At 46.1% G+C, this 24894-nt stretch overlaps 1 protein-coding gene across 1 annotated transcript in view; it reads left to right on the top strand.

The window, feature by feature from the left end:
• LOC119460513 (intermembrane lipid transfer protein VPS13A) overlaps positions 1–24894 on the top strand; it is a 1139096-nt gene that overhangs the window by 708511 nt on the left and 405691 nt on the right. Inside the window, exon 56 of the mRNA XM_037721434.2 lies at positions 16025–16111. Within this exon, the coding sequence (XP_037577362.2) occupies positions 16025–16111 (87 nt within the window). The remainder of the gene's footprint in view (positions 1–16024; positions 16112–24894) is intronic.

Genomic DNA, 24894 nt, shown 5'->3' with positions numbered 1-24894 from the left:
CGGTACACAATCGACACTGTTTTCCCTTTCCACAGTCACGAAAATCCCACTGTCGCCGAGACTCTCTGCCTTGCCGAAGAAGCTCGTCGTATTGCTCGTTTGCGCACTTTGGCATCGCAGGACAGATCAAAAGCACGCTACGACACTCGCCACCATCCGGTAATCTATCGCCCAGGTGATTTAGTCTGGCTGTGGACTCCAGTACGGAAACGCGGGTTATGCCAAAAGCTTTTGGCCACCTACGATGGCCCGTTTGTGATTATTAACAGACTAACGGAAGTCACCTATAACATAGCTCGCCTGATGGCGAGTGGTAGAAGAGCTGCCAAGACCCAAGTGGTCCATGTAGCCCGCTTGAAACTCTTCACTTCAAGACAAATGGATTGACTCGCCCGCCGGGCTTCGTCTGCGACGGGAGGAATGTTACGCGTGAGGAAAACGAGGACCGGTGAACGTGCTTGCGGTCCCGGGTTGGAAAAGAGAAAGAGGACGACGCTGAGTGCATCAACCAGCCAGCTGCTCTTGCGCTCACCTTCGCGACCTAAAATAAACGGTCCCCTTCATCTGTAAGGTTTACAAACGGTCTCCTTTGCGCGTAACAATATATATATACATGGGTTAGTTGTAGATCACGTAATCAAACGTGAATGGGAAGGAGAGCACGCGTTTTCTCCTCTAGCCCTGCCGTAGCTGTGAATGACTGTGCACGGCCGATGCTTATGCGGCCCGTGTGCCATATCTAATTGTTGATAATCATTGGTGGGTGAAATGATAAAGGGCGAGTAGGGATGGCTGCTAACTTCCGGCGTGCTGTCTTCCTTGCCGGGCTGTCTTTCCGCGGCCCTAGTGTTGCAGAGTTAAGAGACAGAGGTCATTGCAGATCAATGACTGAGGCCGTCTGTAGTAGACATAAAAATAGGCACATAAAGATGACGAATTTAATTTGCGGAATTGTGGTGAATCGCGCGGCTGCATGAATCATTCGCCTCCGCTGCTGGTGTTCTTCATAATGCTTGCGTTGTGAAAGAGAGTGCTCGAGGTCATCCAGTGAGGTATTTACAGGTTTACAGGGTCCATGCATTACACTAGGCTTGTTATTTTAATTTTAGGTGAATGTTTACTACAATATATATGGCCACTATAACTAATGTATAGACTCGTCTAAGGGCCGCATGCACTTTTCTGTCGCGATTTTGACGGGCCTTTCATGGGACCAGGCCATTTGACCTCATTTGTCCAACTACGAGTATGAAATCCACCGTAAGCCTTCGCGATCGCCTCCTCTCGACATCCAGTAGCGACGCGCGAAAGTATGACGCGCGAAGTTGAGCCCAATCAGAATCAGCGCACGGAACACGATTGCTTCGCGGTTGGATGTCTTTTTTATATTGTCTGTCAAGTTGGGGGTGCGGCCCTTACACGGGTGCGATACTTACACAGATTCACAAGGTAAGAATCTTCCTTCGTCTAATTGCCTTCTACTTCGCTATCACTAATACGGCTTCACTTCCCGGCCAAACTGCAGTCTTTTCTTTTTATTACTTTGAGTTCGAGTATTAACGCTGTGGGGCATGACTGTTAGGCCTGTATTTATTCTTATTAGGAGTGAATCCGGCTTGGAATCATTTCGGTTACTGAGTGAATTCTGTATACAACGTGTTTCAGCGAACACTTCCAAAATATTTGAAGGTTGCCTGTGGCAGCATAATTCTAGTTCATGAGCATGTCTACTTGAACAGGCGGACATTACTTGCACAAAAAATTGAAATTTACAATCGGCTAATTAACAAAATTAACCAATTAAGTTTTTAGCTAATTACCTAATGGCCCATGTTGCAATTTACAAATTCTAGCCTTAGGTTTCGGATCCACTTGGGAATAATTCTCAGGCTGGCACCAGTGTCGAGATATTAATTCTCTAACTTTGCAGAGTGCATTGGTGTGCCAGACACTTTCTTAATAAAACATCGTTTTATGCATCGAAACACAAAAGTATGAATAGCTATATAAATTATGGAGTTTTACGTGCCAAAACCACGATCTGATTATGAGGCACACCGTAGTGGAGGACTCTGGAATAATTTATACCACCTGGGGTTCTGTAACGTGCACCTAAATCGAAGTATACGGGTGTTCTAGCATTTCGCCCCCATCGAAATGCAGACATATCCCGCAACTTCATGCTTAGCAGCCCAACACCATAGCCATTAAGCAACCACGGCGGGTAAGCACAAAAGTAACTGGAACGCCAATGCATTTCTCCGCAGTGTTCAGGAATTAATATCTCGAAACTGGTGCCATCTTGAGAATTAGTTCCTAGTGCATCTGCCTTGCAAACTCCACAGCTAGAATTTGTAAGTTACAACATGGTCCATAAGTTGTCACAACTGTTGCAAGCATTGAAGACAACATACCATCAGTCGATCTCGCGGCGACCATTGGACAGATTGTTAGAGAGGAGCTACGTCGTTGCACGGAATTGAACAATGAGGTCTGTGATAGTCAACATCTGTACAATCCTCCACCAGCTCCCCTTTCCATCGCTGCAACGACTGTCGAGGAGTACCACTCGAGAAGGCCAATGAGAACGCAACCGAACTACCACCGGGAAACCGGCAACGGGCGTGCTGAGGGACATGCCCGTTGCTCTGCAACGGCCTACGCGGAGCCCCGGACATACCCATCCTACCTGAACGTTAGCCGCGAGCCTCCCGTGTGTTATACCTGCGGTGTCACAGGACACATCTCTCGATTCTGTCGTCAGCGTCGTTGGCCACCGAGGTGGTACGAGTCGCAGCCAACGTCCTATGGCACTGAACGTCCTAACGCCGACAATTCCTGGCCTCCACGCTCCTTTACTTCGTCGACGACCTTCCCCATCAACAGTCCTCAACAGAATCACCTCAGCGACTCGCCCGTTTCAGACCGCAGTCTCACTCCACCTTCTTCACGTCAACGTCGCTCTCCTTCACCGAGGCGACGTTCATTCTCACCACCGCCGTCGGGGAAACTAGACTGCGCGGCCGATGGAGGTGAGGTCGCCAGACTCGACACGACACTGATACCTCCACCGGTTACAATGCTGAGAAACAATGTGGAAGTGACAATTGATGGTATATGTACAATGGCATTGGTGGACACCGGGGCTATGAGATCTGTTATGAGCCTTTCTTTCAAAAACCGGCTTCGACGCAAAGTGATGTTTTCCCTCGACACGCATGCTAAATACCGCGGAGTAGGCGGTGAAATATTGCGTCCCCTTGGTGTTTGTGCTGTGAATGTGTTATTGGCGGACAAGTGTTATTTAACCGAGTTTGTGATTTTGGAACGCTGCACGCACGACATTATATTAGGGATAGACTTTCTGCAAACCTGCGGGGCTTCAGTCAATTGTGGTGCCGGCGAGCTTTCGATAAATAGCGGAAAACCTGGGGCCGATGCTTGTCAGGATCCGTCATTATCAGACCTCGTGAATCAACAACCCGCTGGACAAAAAACGTTTGCCATTGCTGAGGGAGTGACGCTGCCTCCGTGGTCTTTAGCGCCGGTATCCGTCATCGCATCTTGTACAGACGCTTCATTTGACGCCGTGATACAACCCTTTGGCGACTCTTGTGGGAAGAAGAACCTACTGGTACCCAATAGTATTGTATCTGTGAACAATGGTAGCACGTTTTTGTGGACGTTAAATTGTTCTGCCGTCCCTGTGCGTGTTCCCGAGCACATGAAGATTGCTGTCTTCGACGACGTCACGTGCTGTTCATCGATGGTCGTCGGGGACGAGGATTCCACTGAAGGACGAGCCACTTGCCCTTACGAGCAGAAAATTCTACCCATGGCCAGCAAGTCTTTGTCTTCACGTGAATGGGACACCTTAGTACAACTTCTAGCCCAGTATGCTTCCGTGTTCGACTTCTCTCAAGATGAGCACCGTACAACTATCCCATCTTCGCATGCTCGTCATCGCATTGACACAGGATCGGCACATCCTCTTCGGCCAAAGCCCTACCGAGTGTCTTCATCAGAGCGCAAGATTATTGCGGACCAGGTACAAGAGATGCTGAGGAAAAATGTGATTCAAGAATCATCAAGCCTGTGGGCCGCACCTGTCATCCTGGTAAAGAAAAAAGATGGCTCGTGGAGATTTTGTGTTGATTATAGGCGACTAAATGCAATTACCAAGAAGGATGTGTACCCACTCCCGCGAATTGACGACGTAATAGACTGGCTACATTCTGCCTCCTACTTTTCGTCCCTCGATCTGCGTTCAGGCTATTGGCAGATACCTACGGATCCCGTCGACAAAGAGAAGACCGTCTTTGTTACGCCTGACGGTTTTTTCGAATTTAACGTTATGCCGTTCGGGCTCTGCAATGCGCCCACAACGTTAGAGAGATTCATGGACACAATTCTCCGCGGTCTAAAGTGGGAAATGTGTCTTTGCTACCTGGATGATGTTGTTATTTTCGGCCGCACTTTTGAGGAGCATAACGAGCGCCTTAGCCTGGTTCTGAAATGCATGGAGAAAGCAAATTTGATTCTGAACTCTGGAAAGTGTAGGTTTGGAGAGCGACAGACATTGGTTCTCGGTCATCTAGTCGACAAAGATGGAGTTAGACCTGACCCCCGCAAGATTGAAGCAGTCAGTGCCTTCCAGCTTCCGCAGTCAGCGTGGAAACTGCGCAGTTTCCTGGGACTCTGTTCTTATTTCCGTGGTTTTGTCCTAAATTCGCCGACGTTGTGCACCCGTTGACGCGTCTGTTGCAAAAGGATGTATCGTTCGACTGGACACCCGAATGTGAGTCATCGTTCCGTCAACTTAAATTCTTACTTACGTCAGACCCCATCCTGCGTCATTTTGATCCGTGTTCCCCTACCGAAGTTCATACTGACGCCAGCGGAATAGGCATTGGAGCGGTACTTGTTCAACGGCGAAACGACGCCGAACACGTTGTTGCCTATGCCAGTCGTTGCTTAAGCAATGCTGAGCGAAACTACACAGTCGCTGAGCAGGAATGCCTTGCAGCTGTTTTTGCTGTTCAGAAGTTTCGCTGTTACACCTATGGTCGTCCATTCAGCATAGTCACTGATCACCATTCATTATGCTGGCTGGTCAGCCTTCGGGATCCGTCTGGTCGTCTAGCACGGTGGGCCTTGAGACTACAAAAGTACGACTTTGTCGTGAAATACAGAAGCAGCCGCCGGCATGCTGACGCCGACTGTCTTTCCCGCTTACCACTGCCAACGGCAAATTCTGAAGAAGACACTTTCGATGACTGTCTGGCCGCTATTGCACCTGAATTTCCGGACGCGACCGTCTTCCAGGAGGATCAACGCAACGACGTCAATCTGGAACCTCTTTTTCTGATGGCCTTGAATCCGAAAGCCAGTGGTGGTTTTTCCATACGTGACAGCTTGTTATATAAAACCAACCACTCTGAAAGTGGCGCCCGCTTTCTTCTTGTAGTCCCGGAGAGTCTCCGTGGTGCTGTGCTACATGCCATGCATGATGATCCAACATCAGGTCATCTTGGATTCGCCCGTACGCTACAGCGTGTACAAGAGCGATTTTACTGGCCTCACATGCGTCAAACAACAAAGCAATATGTGGCTAGTTGTGACCAATGCCAACGGTGGAAACGACCTTCAACCGCCCCATCAGGCCTTCTGCAGCCGTTGATTCCCCCTCACACACCTTTTGAGCAAGTAGGCGTGGACCTCCTGGGCCCATTTCCACGGTCATCGAATAACAATCGATGGATCATTGTTTGTGTAGACCACCTTACAGGCTACACCGAGACCGCAGCAGTGCCATCATATACCGCTGTTTGCGTCGCTGCTTTCTTGTTGCATTATGTCGTCCTACGCCATGGCCAACCTCGCGTGATCATAAGTGATCACGGTTGTCAATTCGTGGCCGACACTGTTGAAGAGCTGCTTAGGCTATGTGGAACACAATTTCGTCACTCGACACCGTACCGTCCGCAAACCAACGGTCTTGTCGAACGCACGAATCGAACTTTGACGAACATGATATCCATGTATGTGTCCTCTAACCACAAGAACTGGGATGATGTGTTGCCATTCATAACATACGCCTACAACACTGCGAAGCATGAGACAACGAATTACAGCCCTTTCTATCTGCTTTATGCTCGATCGCTGCGGAGGTTCCTCGACACGATTCTGCCGTTTTGTCTGGACGCTGAGGATTGCGTAGCCAAGATACTTTGCCTCGCTGAGGAAGCCCGCCGAATAGCCCGCGTCCGCACATTGGCATCACAAAACCGCTCGAAGGATCGGTACGATAGGTCCCATCAAGCCATTTATTTTGAAAAAGGTGACCAAGTGCTGCTATGGACCCCACAACGCAAGCGTGGCTTGTGCAGCAAGTTCTTGTCACATTATGAGGGCCCGTTCATTGTTTTAGATCGCCTGAGCGACCTTACTTACGTGGTTGCATGGGTTTTGGCTACAGATAGGCGTTCCAAGAAAACCCAGCTGGCTCATGTTGCACGCCTTAAGCGCTACTACCCCGCCGAAGAACAGTGACTCTCCCGGTGGGCTTCATCTGCGAAAGGGGCATTGTAACGTGGACAAGAGGAGATAGAGGAGGAGGAGAACGAAGAACTCAGCAGCAGCCACGGCTACATTTCCGTGGCGACATCGTGGCGACCTCTCATTCATCCTAGTCTTCACCTGTGAATAAACATCGATCATCCGTAACAATATGTAAAAAACGCAATTGGTGAATTTTTGTTAATTAGTCGATTATGCATTTCAATTTTTTGTGCAAGTAATGTCCGTCTTTTCGAGTAAACCAGCTCATGAACTAGAGTTCTCTTATCTGCCACAGGCAACTTTTAAAAATTTGTTGAAAGTGTTCGCTGAAACACCTCGTATTTATGGCCTCTGCATGCAAGAGGCAATGTTTCCATCCCTAATGCGTAAATGTTGTAAATAATTAGAAAAGCATTCTTTTTCGTTTGTTGTAGCCAGTCGTTAGCATTGCCTACTGGAAAGAGAATCAATATTGAGACACATATCATTCACGTGCTTTTCACACGCCGTTGATAGAAGACTCTGCCGAAGAGGTCACTGAAGTCTCCAGGTTTTTTTCAGGGTCAAAAAGCACGGAAAGTAATTTAAAGTGAGGTGAACATACATCAACATATTCATTCTCTAGGTATAGGCTATCCATTTAGTTGGCTACCTCCTTCTCTTCAAAAAATATAATAAACTTTGTCCTGTGTATACATTGAAATATAGTGTGTCTGTGCATGGTGTTCTCATTGAAAATTTAAAAAAAATTTTGAAGTGAGGAAACACGGATGAGGTAGCCGCCGCTGGTGCTTCGAATGCGATTGTCTTCCTATTGTCAGGATTTGCCGAAATAAAGCGAAAGCATAAATTAAAAGCCATGAACATCCGCGCCAACATTGATGCCATAAGCTTTTAGCCACAACAAAAGTGAAAAGGTAGAGGCAACGCAAAAGAATCTTTAATATAAACAGAACTCCGGTAATTACACCTTAGGAACGGGCGGGTAGACTATGGATTACCAGGGGGGGGGCTCAGGGGCTCCATCTGCAAGAAAGTTTTCTCAGGAGGGGGGGGGGGGGGCTCAGGGGGGGGGGCCCCCCCCCCCCCCTCCTGAGAAAACTTTCTTGCAGATGGAGCCCCAGAGCCCCCCCCGTAGTCGGCACCTATGGTTGTAGCAACCAATGAGTGATCTCGTTTCCTGACTGTGCTCGCAGCACTAAATAATAATAGAGCTGACGCCACTGGTTGCCTTATTCATCCGAACCCAACGTAGCTGCGATTACACGCACTACAGGCTGGCGAGTACTATGGAATGACTGTGTGGCTAGATCCAGAGGTTGTCTTCAGCCCTAGACCCACGCAGAGTGCACCACCCCCACAATGTCAATGTCAATGTCATTGTCAAGATAGGCTGACCGCCTATCTACAATAACATGTTGACGGTGCTGCCACCTGTAGAACGATCTCGTGGCGAATAAATTATTGGATATAATAAAGTAATTGTAAAATTTGATTGGTCATGCTTTATTTTAATGGAGTATTCTTCTGTTATAATGAAACCGAAAAATCGAGTTCTGACATGCTATCAATTATAGCGAAGCAAATTTGTTTGGATAGGGCTCAAATATGTATGCTAGTAGCAAGAATGGCAAATACAGCCGCCGATCAGTTTTTCAAATGCCTAATTTTTCAGACCTGCGCGCTTACTCAGACTTCTTCGTGGCACTGCCACTTGCCCTTAGAACCAAAGTATTAGGCAAACCGAGATTTTGAACGCTGCGCACCGTGTCATTCAATTTTTCTTATCTGTGTGAGTGATGCTGAAAACCTGGTGGCTGTAAACAAAAGTGCCATTACGTCAACTCGGCACCAAACCACAACTTTGGCTCTGCAGTGCAACTGGCACTGTTTTACGGCCATTTATGAGTGCAACTTCAATTTGCCGAAGGCTGACAGAGTGGCTGGTGGTGAGCTATCATGGAAAGGTTAAAACTGTCATGGAAGGGAAGGTGCTGTCATGGAAAGGGAAGCTCTCCATTAATATGTTCGACCAGTAGACCTCATCTGCGATTAAGTGTGAAATTACAGCATGGGATAGACTTACTCTTTGTGCCCGCAAAATTGGTTGGCGACTGTACTCACCAAGGAGAACTTGAAATGCATGGAGGAAGGAAAACCTTTCTTTTCACCATGTTGAAATAGCACATTCGAATGCCCGCCCACATGGCCCATGGCTTGGCTTTGTTGAACTGCAGCCGGCAAGCCAACGTGATGAGACCATGTGCTCACACTGTTCGTACAGTTGCTCATCAGTGACAGTGCAAAGTGTGTGTATGTAATTTATGTTGTTCCTGTGCCATGTATCGGCATGACATGCCATCAATGGGCCATCAAAATTTGCAGGCAACCCTTTGCTGGTCCGTCAGAGGTATCTTGCTTGCATTTCGTTCGCATAGACACAATTTTCGCTCCTATCGGCATGGATGCTTAGAGCAAATATCAGATATGAAGCCATTTTCGTGTCGGATGTGTCTTTTCTATAAAGAAGTTTGACTGTATGAAGAAAAGCTGTTATTATACCAAGATCCAGGCTGTTCGTGCCCCCGCCTTTGCTGTTCTGCTTTCTCTGATCTCTTGAGGCACGACAGACTTCAGGTGTCTGCAAAAGGTCTCTTTCCTCATGCTCAAAAACATTTTATTTTTTTCATAAATTACACTTCGTTAAAACTTGGCTGCATAATATAGGTATTTTTGTGTCATCTGTGAATTGTAATCTTCGCAATCTACCCAAAATGATAAAGCATTGTTTTATCAGTTGTAAAGATGCACTATTGTTTAGGGACCTCATACAAAGGTTTCATACAAAGGAGTGGTAGCGTGGAGTAGAGGTAGAACACCCGACTTCAAATCTGAAGGTCGTAAGTTCGAATCCTGCTCCATTCCACTACATTTTCAGGCATGGAGTGGTGCCTGACACCGGCAAAGAAAAAAAAAATACATATTGCCGAGAGCTAGTGGGGCTATACTAGTTCAGGTGCAACCAAACTAGGCAGGCCCACTAAGCTTCATCAAAGTCACTCCCTCACCAGAACAGGAATTGGCCTCCCTGGTGCAGTATTCGGCCACTACCTCCCTCATGACTCCGACAATTAACCCATGGCCCTCAGTTCCCAGTGGCTGCGGAGCACCTGACCAAGGCGGCGGTCAGACCTGCTACGCGGCAGAGGGTGCTAAGAATCTCTGGGTCAAGGCAGGCCGCCAATGGAAACTGAACCTGGCAACGTTCAACACGCGCACCCTCTCGAGTGAGGCTAGCTTAGCAGGACTATTTGAAGACTTATCAGGCATTTCCTGGGATATTATTGGCCTTAGTGAGGTTAGAAGAACTGGTGAGGCTTACACAGTACTGACTAACGGCCACGTCCTCTGCTACAGAGGTCTTCCAGATAAGAAAGAATCCGGGGTAGGATTTCTAGTGCATAACAACGTAGCGGGCAACATTGATGAATTCTACAGCATTAATGAAAGGGTAGCAGTCGTCGTAATAAAGCTGAATAGGAGGTACAAAATGAAGGTAGTACAAGCCTATGCACCAACCTCTAGTCACGATGATGAAGAAATAGAACAGTTTTATGAAGATGTTGAACTAGCAATGAGAAAGGTGCAAACTCGGTATACTTTAGTCATGGGCGACTTCAATGCAAAAGTGGGGAAAAAGCAGGTTGGTGAGCAAGCCATTGGCAACTACGGCATCGATTCTAGGAATGCAAGAGGAGAGATGTTAGTAGAATTCGCGGAAAGGAATAGGCTCCGAATAATGAATACCTTCTTCAGGAAGCGCAGCAACAGGAAGTGGACCTGGAAAAGCCCTAATGGAGAAACAAGGAATGAAATAGATTTCATACTCTCTGCCGATCCAAGCATAGTGCAGGATGTAGAAGTGTTAGGTAAGGTGAAGTGCAGTGACCATAGGTTAGTGAGGTCTAGGATTTCTCTCAATTTGAAGAGAGAGAGAGTGAAATTAGTGAAGAGGAAACAGGCCAACCTAGAGGCAGTAAGGGTAAAAGCAGACCAATTCAGGCTGGTGCTCGCAAACAAATATGCAGCTTTAGAACAGGAAGATGAAGATAACATAGAGCTAATGAATGAAACCGTAACTAGGCTGATCTCAGAAGCAGCAATTGAAGTGGGAGGTAAGGCACCAAAGCAACCTGTAGGGAAGCTCTCCCAAGAAACAAAGGACCTAATAAAGAAACGACAAAACATGAAAGTGTCCAACTCAAGAGATCAGATAGAATTCGCTGAACTGTCAAAACTGATCAACAAGAAGAAAGTAAGGGATATTCGAAATTATAACGTGGGAAAAATTGAGGAAGCCGTAAAATATGGACGCAGCATGAAATCAGTAAGAAGAAAACTAGGCATAGGACAAGGCAAGATGTATGCACTGAAAGATAAGCATGGTAATATCATCAGCAATTTCGATGACATAGTAAAAGCAGCAGAAGAATTCTATACTGACCTGTACAGTAGCCAAAACAGCCAAGCTTCTTCCATTCGAAATAGTGATGAACCGGATACAGAAGCTCCTTCTATAACTAGCGATGAAGTTAGAAGGGCCTTGAAAGACATGACCAGGGGAAAAGCGCCTGGAGAAGATGGAATAACAGTAGATTTAATCAAAGATGGAGGAGATATCATGCTTGAAAAGCTTGCGGCCCTTTATGCGCAATGCCTCACAACTTCAAGTGTACCAGAGAGCTGGAAGAACGCCAACATTATACTTATCCATAAGAAGGGAGACGTTAAAGAACTGAAGAATTACAGACCCATTAGCTTGCTTTCAGTATTGTATAAAATATTCACCAAGATAATTTCCAATAGAATCAGGACAACACTTGACTTCAGTCAACCAAGGGAACAGGCTGGCTTCAGGAAGGGATATTCTACGATGGACCATATCCATGCCATCAATCAGGTAATCGAGAAATCTGCGGAGTACAATCAACCTCTCTATATGGCTTTCATAGATTATGAAAAGGCATTCGATTCAGTAGAGATATCAGCAGTCATAGAGGCATTGCGTAATCAAGGAGTGGAGGAGGCATACGTGAATATCTTGGCAAATATCTACAATGATTCCACAGCTACCTTGGTTCTCCACAAGAAAAGCAGAAAGATACCTATCAAGAAAGGGGTCAGGCAAGGAGACACAATTTCTCCAATGCTATTCACTGCATGCTTAGAAGAAGTATTCAAGCTCTTAGACTGGGAAGGATTAGGAGTGAGGATCGATGGCGAATATCTCAGCAATCTTCGGTTTGCAGATGACATTGTCCTATTGAGCAACAATGGAGAGGAATTACAACAAATGATTGAGGACCTTCATCGAGAAAGTGCAAGAATTGGGTTGAAGATGAATATGCAGAAGACAAAAATAATGTTCAATAGCCTGGCAAGGGAACAAGAATTCAGGATCGCCAGTCAGCCTCTAGAATCTGTAAAGGAATATGTTTATCTAGGTCAATTACTCACAGGGGACCCTGATCATGAGAAAGAAATTTACAGAAGAATAAAATTAGGTTGGAGTGCATACGGCAGGCATTGCCAAATCCTGACTGGGAGCTTACCACTGTCGTTGAAAAGAAAAGTGTACAATCATTGCATTCTACCGGTGCTAACATACGGGGCAGAAACTTGGAGGTTAACAAAGAAGCTCGAGAACAAGTTAAGGACCGCACAAAGAGCAATGGAACGAAAAATCTTAGGAGTAACGTTAAGAGACAGGAAGAGAGCGGTGTGGATCAGAGAACAAACGGGGGTAGACGATATTCTAGTTGACATTAAGCGGAAGAAATGGAGCTGGGCAGGCCATGTAATGCGTAGGATGGATAACCGGTGGACCATTAGGGTTACAGAATGGATACCAAGAGAAGGGAAGCGCAGTCGAGGACGGCAGAAAGTCAGGTGGGATGATGAGGTTCGAAAATTCGCAGGCGCAAGTTGGAATACGCTAGCGCAAGACAGGGGTAATTGGAGATCGCAGGGAGAGGCCTTCGTCCTGCAGTGGACATAAATATAGGCTGATGATGACAAAGGTTTCAAAAGAAAGACTGCCTTAGTCTTCTTACACTTGACTAAACTGCAATTTCTAAGAAACACTGTGCTCAGCATTGCTGTACCATGTGCACATCTTCGATAACCTATAGACATAGTCTAATCAGGAGAAACGTATCAAAGGGTACATCATCTTCATGGGGCACAATCAAATATCAAATGCAGTTAAACCTCAATACTATAACGGAGTCAGTAAATTCAGCGCTTTACTTCATTGTATCAAAATTTTGTTATATTGAAATTCAACCTTTTATGCAATTAAGTAGTCACCGACTGATTTTTTTTACACGAAGCCGTAAAATTTGCTTGATTAAGAGCCAGTGGGAAAAAAGGAATTTCAATGACAAAAATAATAATTTGTGGATTTTGTGAGTCAGCAACCAAAGATACTACTTCATGCCCTGTTAACGATGTCTTCACATCAGCAGCACGAAGCGAAGCCTGCGAAGCTTTCTCGTCCACTCTACTGCCACAGCTGACAGTGTCTCTCACAGTGAGATGATGCTATCAGCGGACCGATCTTCACACAGTCCCAATTCAGCATCAAAGCCCGTCGAACACCACAAAGAAAGATTCGCTTTAAAATCACATGAAATCGAGGCGACAGGTGACAACTCACCGTTGACGGTCACCACGTTTGTTGTACATTTGCAACATTGCACGTGCATGTCATATCCGAAGAATAAAGCCAGATCCAGTATGGTGTTCGAAATTTCTGTAGCTATTAGGCATTGTTTATATAGCATTGATTCTATGTGTAAAAAAGTCTCACATTCGCCCTAAAGGCGAAGCATTGATAATGATAGCGGAGTATTAGACAACTAACGAAGGTTTCTAGTTTTATTGGCCATATAGATCAGTAAACATTTGCTTACTAGTTAAATTAGCAAGCATGGTGGCATGCACACACAGGCAAACGTGAACATATTTCACTCGACTGTAGACACTCACTACCACAATGCTGGTGTGATGAAGAGCAGAGGCAGAGGAAAGCAAACGCTTCATTTGCTACTTGCTGCATCACTTTTCCAAAACCCAAGCTTTTGTCGACCTCCAGCACTAAACGCGCGAGAAGACAACGCATTAGCAGCAAGATAGGCCATGCAGGCAGCATATGCGCCCAGGTGCACCATGTACAACAGTGGCCGGGCTAGAGGAGAGGAGGAACTAGCTCACCCCCTCCCCATTTTGTGTGCAGGAATATGGCATGCATCAAGCCGCGGTTTTTCTTAACTTAACCTCGCCACTACAGGACAGATTATGTGGGGCGCATTATAATCTCATCGCACTTGGATTTTATATGGAACATGACAGCAAAAGGGTCTTGCATTTAATACTAGTACTGCTTTGCACGTTTATCAGCCGCTGCTTCAGTTCAGCAACTACTCTCTATTACGTGCCACGTGATTTTAGAAGTGTGTTGGCAAGCAACCGCTTGAAATACAACCATTTTACCATCTGTGCCCGTGGCAGTTTTCATTTATTGCCTCAGTATTCTTTTGCAGTGGCAGTGAAGTTTTGTTATATTGAAATCTCATATAAACAACCTTTGTTATGTTCAGGTTTAAAGTACATGGTGTCCTAGTATGGAAAAGAAGTTTAAAAATGCTAATGCTTTGTTATATCAAGAATTTCGTCATATTCAAGTTTGTCATATCGAGATTTAAATGTAATTGTTCACTTGAGCAATATGTCAGAGCAAACTGTCACGAATTTCAGCGCTCCAGTAACGGACAGAGACAGAAAGCAAATATGTAGAAGAACATTTGTCTCAAACAGAAAAATTGTAATGAAGAAAAAGAAACAGCCAACTATCTTAACACACTATAAACACTCCACACACAACACACTCCAAAAACTAGCTATACAGATAAATAAACAAACAAGCTGTCACTACATATTAGGCCTCGCTCGACTAACCAACGAGAAGTCACGAACAAAATAACGTTCTGACCGTCGCTAGTCGTGTTGCACTCCGGCTCAGCGTGGCAAAAGACATTGGCCTGCGTGGCTCCGACGCAGCGTGGGCGTCGACCTCCGTCGAGATCGATGAGGTTGCGGTCTTCTGCCGAGTCCCGCGTGGCACAGGACGCGGTCTGGGCCAGTTGGCCGTTGTGTCGCTGACGTGGCACAGGACAGCAACTGATTACGGCAGCGTGTGGCTGGACCAGGGCTGCGGAACACAGCCACGGCGATGCAGTCGGGGCTCAGGAGCTGGAGTTGTTGCTGGCCAACTCGCGAACATCCCGTCTCCAGAGCACAGCTGGAGATGCAGCTGCTTCTTGACCACGTCAGCAATGCCAGCTCATCTCCGCCTGCCTCCCCTTTTTCTTCATTTCTTATTTTTTCTTGCGCGCTTCACGCCAGCAGGTGCCTTCTCCGTTTCTTCGCCGGTGTCTTTGTCTTTTTTCACATTATCACACGTCTTGCCAGTGACTCATGACACAGAGTTTTAACCAGAATAGTTTTCTTCAACAGTTGTGTATTGATGCCTCCATCTTAAGTGCACATGTGCCTTAAGTTTTTTCTTTGTGTCTAGTTATTCACATATGTTCTTTACAGGTCCTCCTTAGATCATTGATGTGATGAACTGTTCAAGCTTACGCTTGTGTAGTTAATGCATACGATGCTGCACTCAGTAGATAAGTACCCTAAAAAAAGAAAAAAGTGAGAGAGAGTGAGAACTAGTTGTGATTATGTTTGTGTACATGTACAGATTATTGTTGTAGGTGGTTATTTTAGTGAATTTCAGTTGGGAGCCTGCATTTTTACATCTCATTCTGTCTTGTGCTGAATTACATCTTAAAGAGATACGGACATGGTATTTTTTACTATTGTTTTTTTTCGTGAAATGAAAGTACTAGACCACTAAATTCTAGAATAATGCTTGCATGCCTTAGAGTGCCGTAAGTAATTTAATAGACTATCTTTTTCTACAGCCAGTTTTGGCGTCGTTTCCCAGGAGGATACTGTGTTTTGAAGTCATGATGCAGTATGCGGTCACGTGGGAGCAGAACATTGGTAGGTTTTGACACTCGCTCTGGCTCAGTTTTGTCGCCTCATGTAGCAGCATAGTGGACAACCGACCAAGCCAGATCAAGTGTTGAAACATCGCAATATTGTGCTCACCACATATTGCATCATAACGTCGCAACAGAGTAAAAACAAAACTGAGCCTGGGTGTATAAATGCTATTATACTAAATTATGTAAGGCGCTGTAAGGCTTGACAGCATTTTCTGCAGTTCAAAGGTACCATACCTTCCATTAAAGCATAAAAAAGAGACTAAAAATATTGTGTCATTACTCCTGTAAGGCATGTTGCAAGGAATCAAAAAGTAAGCCTGCTTATTGTTCTTTTTCAGGGCTCTAGCTCAGACCTAATCTATGACTGTAGCGCTTCATCTGAGGAACCACTGCTGTTCCGATTCAAGAAACGAAAGCACAAAAAGGTAAATTGGTGTTATCAAGTATTTTGCCTTTTTTAGAGCGCAGCTTTTAGGCACCCGTTCCTGCGGCGAGTATCGGCGTCCCTTGTAACCGAGTGAACGAGCACAGCGAAGGATGAAAGAGTGAACACAGAGTGCACCAGGAGATGAAAGACAGCAATAGCGAAGTGAGCGTGAGGGGGAAAGCAGAGGAGGATGGTATGGCAAAAGCGTGAGAAGAAAAGCGTAGTCCCACACAAGATAGGCTCTGTGGTGGTGATGGCTAGAGATGGCGCCAGAGTAGCGCGCGTCATCTTTTCACCGATGATGCCACCGATAACCATATATGAAACAAAGCGCTGCTTGAGCGTGTGGGGTCTCACTCGCGCTCTTGGGACAAAGAGACGACAACACAGTAGTGCAAACAATCAAAAGGGCATTTATTGCACCTTTCATACTCTAATACACGCTAGCCGAATTACTACCAATAGAACACTCACATAGGCGCGCGACAAATCAAGGAAGTCCGACTCACCGCGACCGGATAGCGAGCAAATATGTTCGCCCTATGTTATCACACCAACGCCTAGTTGTTCACGTGTACAGTCACGCGAACAGTGGTGCATTCGAACGATCCGTGCTTGTCCATACCAGTGCCCTGCTCCTAGCCACGCGAGAAGGTCTCGCGAAGCGTGGATCGGCGCACGCGCGGGACGTCCGCATCGCTCACCGATCCCAACCCGAAGCGGAAGCGCCTTCTACCTTTTTTTCCCAAGTCACCTCGCCGTTCCATGGCATTAGCATCGTGACACTCGCGCCATCTCTCGCAATGCGCCGCAACCCCTACGCGCGCCGCTGGCGCTTAGCCACGCGGAGTAGCCGGATTGCAGGAGATGCGAGCTATGTGGAAAAAACAACATCAGTGGACCCGTGAGAGTCGCACATCCCCACAAGTGTAGGTCTGTCTGCAGCGGTTGCTGTGAATTGCACCCGCGCATCACGCACGCACTGCATCTTGCAATCTCCCAATTAGTGAGGCAATCGCTCCACACTTCGCTCCGTTTGCAATGTGCTGCACGAGAGAGATGGTCCATGCCAGCCAATATATCGAGAAATGATAACATGTTTAGAGCTGCGCTCAAATTTCACGTCACGGAGTATTGTAATCATCGGTGAATTTCTTTTTTCCTTTCTTTTCTTCTGGGGATAAGTGGACTGGATTGCCATACCAGCTAGTACCCTTGTAGAACAAGCTTTGCGTGCATGTCTTAATCGCCTCCAGTTATTAGAAGTAAGGGGTAAAAGAAAAAGATGAGGTATGATTTTTGATGGCCAAGATTTATAGGAATGGCAAACATCAATAGCTGTGATAACCACGAAAAATCTTCTTAATGAAATTTCATTTATTAATAGGGGCATGCGAGTGTTTGAAATTTCTAATATGAATTGAACAGTCTTTGCCTTTGTATTCAAGATAGCCGAATAGTATTAGTTTATAGTAAAAACGACATACAGCGTGAAGGACAAGGACTGAGAGAGACGACATACACTCCGTTGTATTAGTTTTTTGTTTGAATATAAGGACATCGTAAATAAGTAAGTATTGGAGTCTCAATTGAAAAAAGACCGATGCAAGTGAGGGCTGTTATGGATCATTCTGCTCTAGGAGAACTGCAGTTTCTGCGCAGAGGCACGACTTTGAGTGAATGCACTGGGCCATTTAACTTATAATTCAATAAGAATGCCTTCTTTTTTGGCAGCCCATATACAAATTTTTTGTCTTGATTCAGCCAAAGCAATTTATTTTTTGGCTTGTATCGGCATGTTTGCATCGCTTTAAAATAATGAGCAATGCTGCATTATCACGCTTACCTCCTGCAGCTAATACAACACTCTACATGCTTCTGGGGGCATATGGCCCTTGCCTCATTACTACCATTGTTATAACATCCCACATAACTGAAATCACGTGTTTCTCATTTACAAGCTCCTCAATTGACTGGACGTCAAGTTATGAATGACATTACATGTTCATGTATTATAATGTAAATATGCCTTGCTTTTTATTTATTTATTTATTTATTTATTATTGCGATAGCAATTAAATTGACACTCTAGGCGAATATATGCAGTCGGCATCGCGGCACACCTCACGCTGCATGTGCGAGTAAAAGCACGCGGCGGCAAGCAGGCAATCGCAACTTGCGCACGCGAGGGCAGAAAGCAGGAAGGAAGTGCACACAACGCTCTGCAGGGAGGGTAGGGAGGTGGAGGCGCCGTGTTCTAGACATTTTCACGAGGGTGCTTTCATATTTTCACAAGGGAGCAGTTCTAGTGCGATGGACGGCTTGATCTCACACTAGGACAGAGGAGGTTTGTGCTACACCACTCAAGAGCCTGTGAGTGTTCTTCATGCCGTGAAGAGGTTTGTGTACACAATGCTTTCAGACTGCATATTCCTGCAGAAGCCCTTGGAGATGTGTTTGATATACAGTCGAGTCCCGCTACAACGAAATTTGCGGGACATGCGAAAAATTTTGTTGTGGCGGAAATTCGTTGACGCGAAATTAGTATGTATATATGTACGCCAAACGGCAAAGCCGCTAAAGAAACCGAAACTATCGTCCGGGAAATCTTCGCGATGGCGTGGGGGCAAAGGTTGAGACGTACCGAAGGCAGTTGATAAAGTGTCAACTCCACGAGAGAATGCATTTCGCGCCGCTTTACAGCATTTTTCGTACATTGCGGCTGACGCCTAACCCAATGCATGTGCCCGGCCGATTGCGAAACACTCATTTTGCGGCACATACACCGTGTGGGGTCTCACACATGCTCTTGGGACAAAGCAACGACAACGCAGTAGTGCAAACAATCAAAAGTGCATTTATTGCACCTTTCATACACTAATACACACTAGCCGAATTACTACCAATAGAACATTCACATGGGCGCGCCACAAATCAAGGAAGTCCGACTCACCGCGACCCGATAGCAAGCGAATATGTTCGCCCCATGCTGTGACACCATCGCCTAGTCATTCACGTGTACGGTCATGCGAACGGTTGCACGTTCGAACGATCCGTGTTCGTCCATACCAGTGTCCTGCTCTTAGCCTCTCGAGACGGTCCCGCGCACGCGCGAAGCATTCGTGCGTGTTGGTCGCCGATCCCAAGCCAAAGAGACAAGCGCCTTCGACCTCTTTCTCCCAAGTCACCCCACGGTTCGGTGGCATTAGCATCGCGACACTCGCGCCATCTCTCGACATGCGCCGCAACCGCCACGACCGCCGCCGGCGCTTGGCCACGCGCGTATTGCAGGAGACGCATGAGAGTCGCGCATCCCCACAACCGTCAGAATGAAGCGGTTTGAATTATCACAATTTCACTGCTGTAAATTTTCGGAAGTGGCGTAATCGTGTTGCTGCCAAAAATTTACACCAGCAGCAAACTAAAATACACTTTTATATTGCAATATTAGCGGTTTTTGTCTGTTCGAGCTCTGCACCACCAGGTGGCAGCACCATACAGGCCGCTCACGTTTACGGTTCCGCCAACACACCCCAACGACCAGTCCGCCCGCATTTACCCGATTACCGGACAAGCTAAACCTCTCTATTAACAAAAGTTATTCTGTACATCAGTATTGAAGTTGTTTCTGTTGGTCAGAACTGGTTTTGGCACGTAAAACCCCAGAAAGAAGAAGTTTCTGTCAGTGATGAGTGTGACTGATGCAGAAAAGCGATTCGAGTCCAGTCAGTTTCTTTACCAAACTGACTCCTCGTGAACATTTATGTTTCACTCCATATAAACATGATTCAATTTGATATTTAGGGGTTGTTTTTCTGTAATGTTTGTAATCAATTTGGAAGTTTCAGCATTCGAACATCCCTACTTACAAACTTTTTAACTTATGATTCCTGCACTCAGGTTGCCATTGCAGAATGCAACCCAATCAATGGAGGCACCTAATAGGAATCTTGAGACTAGCGCCATTTATGAGATATTAGCCTAAAATCTTAATACCGTGAAACAAACTGGTGAAACACATTGGTGTATCATATAACGCTTGGTTGCTCTAATCCTCTGGGTCAGCCAGCAGATGTCACTTGCACTTTGAGCAGGAGAGATAGCTTTCTAATTTTACCCAGTCTTGGAGCATTGTGTGAGTATGGTGAAACACTGTGGCCAGTAGCAGCAGTACAGATGCTTTGCCTGCTGTCAATAGACACTCATTTTAACCTCCCTGCCTTTCATTTCTCCTTTTTCCTCTCTCTTTTTGTTAAACATTATACAATATTTTGCAGCCCACAATGCCACGACAGGTGTTAATTAGTCTTCACTGTAGTACTATTGGTGGCTTACCAAATGCAGCTGCCAGCATCACACATGACCCCCTCTCAGCGGTTATGTCAAGCACTCCAAATCGGAAGCTGATGCTTTGCAAAAACTGTCTGTCGAATTTGATTGCCCAACTGTGCTGTCACTTATCGATTGCCTTGAAAGTGACAAATTGAATAAGCCAGTAGTTTCATCCAACTGTGTACACGAAGTGGTTTTGGGGAATGTGGTAAGTGGAACACCAATACTCCCCAATGTGAAAATGTGGTTGTTAGTCTCAAAATTCCTACTAAGTGTATTTGCTTCAGGCACTGACTGGGTTTAGTTTCATAATTCGTTGTCATGCCTCACACCACACATTGTACATAGCCATATATATTAAGGTGAAAGCCTTAGATGGCTCATGGGCTGAAAATTTCACTGTCCGGAAAATACAATGGCACATAAATTGATGGTGCCACCATTGATGGTTGAACCCATGACATTTGGTGTTACTTAAGGCTAAGTTAATTAAGGTTCCACCATGCCACATGGTGCCACCACATGTGGTACCAAGGTAACTCTACCTTAATTAAGATAGAGTTAATTAAGGCACTTGAACCCACGACCGTTGGTGGGAGTCGAACCCATGACCTTTGGTTTTACTTAAGGTGAAGTTAATTAAGGTGCTACCATGTGTTAGTGCATTACCTCAACCTTAATTAAAATAGAGTTAATAAAGGCCCTCAAACCCACAACCTTTGTTGGAAGAAAACAAGTAATAGGAAGTAACAATGCATTCAAATCAGAATGTCAAGCCCTTTAATGAATGTCTCGTGAGAGCACAGGATTTCGCCTTCATCCTCTTTAGCGTATGCTAAAGCGAATGTCAACATCTTGCTTTTCTTCACTCGCATCCATTCATCATTAATTATAAGGACAGGTTTGAACTTTTGGATTTTGTCTTTTGTTAGTGCAGACTGCTCGTTCCAGTTTGCTTCTTTCTTTTATTGCATTGCATGCTGGGGTGAGGAGAGCTCCTGTATTGGATGCTCGCGGTGGCAGCAAAGGAAGAGGACGATTGGCCAGGCTAGAGCTAGTGGAGAACACTTCAGGCTGACTGGGCCCAAGTGATGGTAGGCTGCACCACTAGCCAGCCGCCATTGTTAATTGCCATCGCTCACAATAAGAAGTAGACAACCTGCATCAACTGGCCACTTACATACAAGAGCTGATAATTAAGTAGGTAATTGAGTTCGATGCTGGGGTTGTTGGTCTTTGTTCAACATGGCAAACAATGCATACAATGTTACAGGAGTTATGTGCGACGAAAAGGCCATGATGTAAACCCGAACACTGGGCTTTATTTCTTCATCGCACGTGCTTCCTCTTCCTCATTCACAGTCATCCTGCTGCATGACCGTGATCCGTCACAGGTTTCCCCTCCCCCCGAAGAAATGGTGAGTTGGCTGGGACAGTAATACCATGTAACTTTCTGACATGCACAATGTCAGTAGTTCTGCATAGCTGTATCACGGGTAGGTCAATCTCGTAATTCATTGCGGACACTTTGCAGAGTATTTTGTAAGGTCGTTTCATTACTGCACATAGTTTTCCTGTGTTTGGATGCCACGGTGTCTCATAGAGCACAAGGTCACCAACTTGAAGTTCACTTGGTAGAAACTTTTTGTGGTATATAACCTTGTTTTTTTTTTTGTGGTGTGCGAGGGAATTATGAACTGCAGCCTTTCTTGCCTCGTCCAGATTTTCGGGCTTGTTCAACAGTAGAGGATAAGAAGGTATTCCATACATCAGAAAGGAAGGTGGATATCTTGTCACTTCGTGGTAGAGTCTTGTTGTATTCATGAACGACCTCTGAAAGATGTTGAATCCATGGTTTGTGAGGCGCTTCATTCATTTCCCACTTGAGTCGAGTCACTATAGTCTAATTTGTGCGTTCATTCATGCCGTTGCACTGTTTGAAGTTGCCTGCAATGAATCCTGTTCCACGGTCAGAGAGAAACTTCTTTGGTTTTCCAGCTGCGAAGATGTTTTCCAGGCAAGATATGTAGGCATCAGGTGTCTCACTTTTGTAAGCAAACACCCGCACATAACGCGTTGTGTTATCTATCGCAAAGTGAATCAACTTCTTTGACAAGTCGTATCCCGCAAAGCCATCGATAGGGTCCATGGCGAGGAGATCGAAAGGTTGTTCTGCAGGTGGCGGAGACTTTAGTGACCCAAATCACTTGCTTTTTAGCTTCTTGCATCTCTGGCATGTATCACAATGGCAGACGTATGTAGAAACATAAATGATAATTTCTGGCCAGTAATACTGCGGTGAAAGTATTCGCAATGTTTTCTTCACTACAACATGTCGAAACTAGCGGTGGCCTTTCTCGAGAAGCCCCAGTTGGAGGGCATGAGGGACATAGACTTTTTAAATTCCCTTTCTGCTGACAATGGTGAGTCCATTTTGGATCGTGTGTTTGCGCTGTGGATGGTCATCTCGGTGGTCTTGAAGCTCTGGTATGGAAAAAAGTTGAATGACAGGACTCCGAAAAAATGCGTCTGCTTTGATGTTATCGCTTCCTCATACTATAGTGGTTGTTGCCAACAACAGAACCTTGCTTCCAGTCCTCAACTTTTCTACTCCGACCCATTTTCTTCCTCAAGGAATTTCACTAGTCGAACTGTCACCTCTGGAAGAATGTACTGTTTCTTCATTCACTGCTAACACTGAGACCGTGACCCAACCTGTCATACCGGCGCCAACCAAGGCACTTCTGGACAGAATGGTATCCCCCAACCTCTTACCTTCCCAAAGTGAAGCATTCCGTGGTTTTGATGTTTTTACCTTGACGTTTTTGATGTTGAGAACAGTCCACTAGGCCGTACGCATGTTGTGGCCCACTGCATCAACACTGGAGACGCCAGTCCCCTTCACGAGCACCCTTACCGAGTGTCTCACTCTGAGCGTCAAGTCATACAAAAGGAGGTTGAGAAAATGCTTGATAAAGATGTGATACAGCCTTCCTCTAGTTCTTAGGCATCCCCTGTAGTGCTTGTGAAAAAGAAGGAGAACAGCTGGTGGTATTGCGTCGATTATCGTCATCTCAATTGGGTAAAGAAGAAGGATGTGTATCCTCTTCCACGAATTTATGATGCGCTTGACTGCCTCTGTGGTGCCAAATATTTCTCGTCGCTAGATCTCCGCTCGGAATTCTGGCAAATTGCCGTCGATGACCGCGATCGCAGAAGACCGCATTCATCACACACGACGGCCTCTACCAATTTAAGGTCATGCCGTTGGGGTTGTGTAATGCACTTGCAACTTTTGAACGCATGATGAACGCTCTTCTACGCAGTCTTAAATGGTCGACCTGTCTTTGTTATGTGGGCGACGTCATCGTTTTCTCACCCAGCTTTGAAAGCCACTTTCCTCGTCTGTCGGCCATTCTCGACATATTTCACCAGGCTGGCCTCTAGCTCGATTCATCTAAGTGCACGTTTGAGCGCCGCCAGATCAAATTACTTCGACACCTAGTCGATGCTACTGGTGTCCAACCGGAAACTGACAAAGTCCGTGCCATCTGTGAGTTCCCAGTTCCACGGTCCACACAAGAAGTACGCAGCTTTCTTGGGTTCTGCTCCTACTTTCGCCACTTGGTTCTCAACTTCACGGACATTGCTCGCCCCCTCATGGACCTACTCAAAAAGGATGCGACTTTTTCTTGGGGCGCGGACCAAGCACCTTCCTTAGCATCATTGATTTCAGCATCATTGATTTCTGCCCTCACTTCACCACCAGTGCTGCTAGAACAGAACTTCGCACCGACGCAAGCGACCATGGCAGTGGTGCTATCCTCGCCCAAACACAGAACGGAGCCAACTGTGTGATAGCGTATGCTAGTTGTCTTCTGTCACAGTTGGAAAAGAATCACACCATTACTGAGAAGGAGTGCCTAGCTCTCGTCTGGGCTGTCGCGAAATTCTGTTCGTATCTATATGGATGGCCGTTAGTGGTCATAACAAACCATCATGCACTCTGCTGGCTCTCAACACTTAAAGACCCCACAGGGAGGCTCGGCCGTTGGGCATTACGATTACAAGAGTACACGTTCTCTGTAGTGTACAAATCTGGCAAGTTACACAATGATGCCGACTGCCTACCCACCACCCCTCAGGGGCGTGTGCGTCAGCAGGCATTTGGTGTGTTGCGAAACCACGGACCCGAGCACATGGGGGTTAGCCCCTCCCGCGTGTAGCCGTGCGCGGCTTAGCCGTGTCCGGGGAAAAGAGGATCCTGGGGGTTGAGCCGATGCCGGGTGTTCGGACCTTTGTGGCCCCTCGGCGGAGGCAACACGCCTCTTTGGCCTCCGCTTCACGTAGACGGCACCCCCGGACTGAGCCACCTGGGGGAAATCGGTGGTCGCCTTTTCCTGTCCCCTTCTCCGATCTTTCTCTGCTCTATTTTTCTGTTTTCACTGT

Source organism: Dermacentor silvarum, chromosome 8 (assembly GCF_013339745.2).
Source record: "Dermacentor silvarum isolate Dsil-2018 chromosome 8, BIME_Dsil_1.4, whole genome shotgun sequence".
Taxonomy (NCBI): Eukaryota; Metazoa; Arthropoda; class Arachnida; order Ixodida; family Ixodidae; genus Dermacentor; species Dermacentor silvarum.
This window is presented reverse-complemented; position numbering and strand designations above follow the sequence as displayed.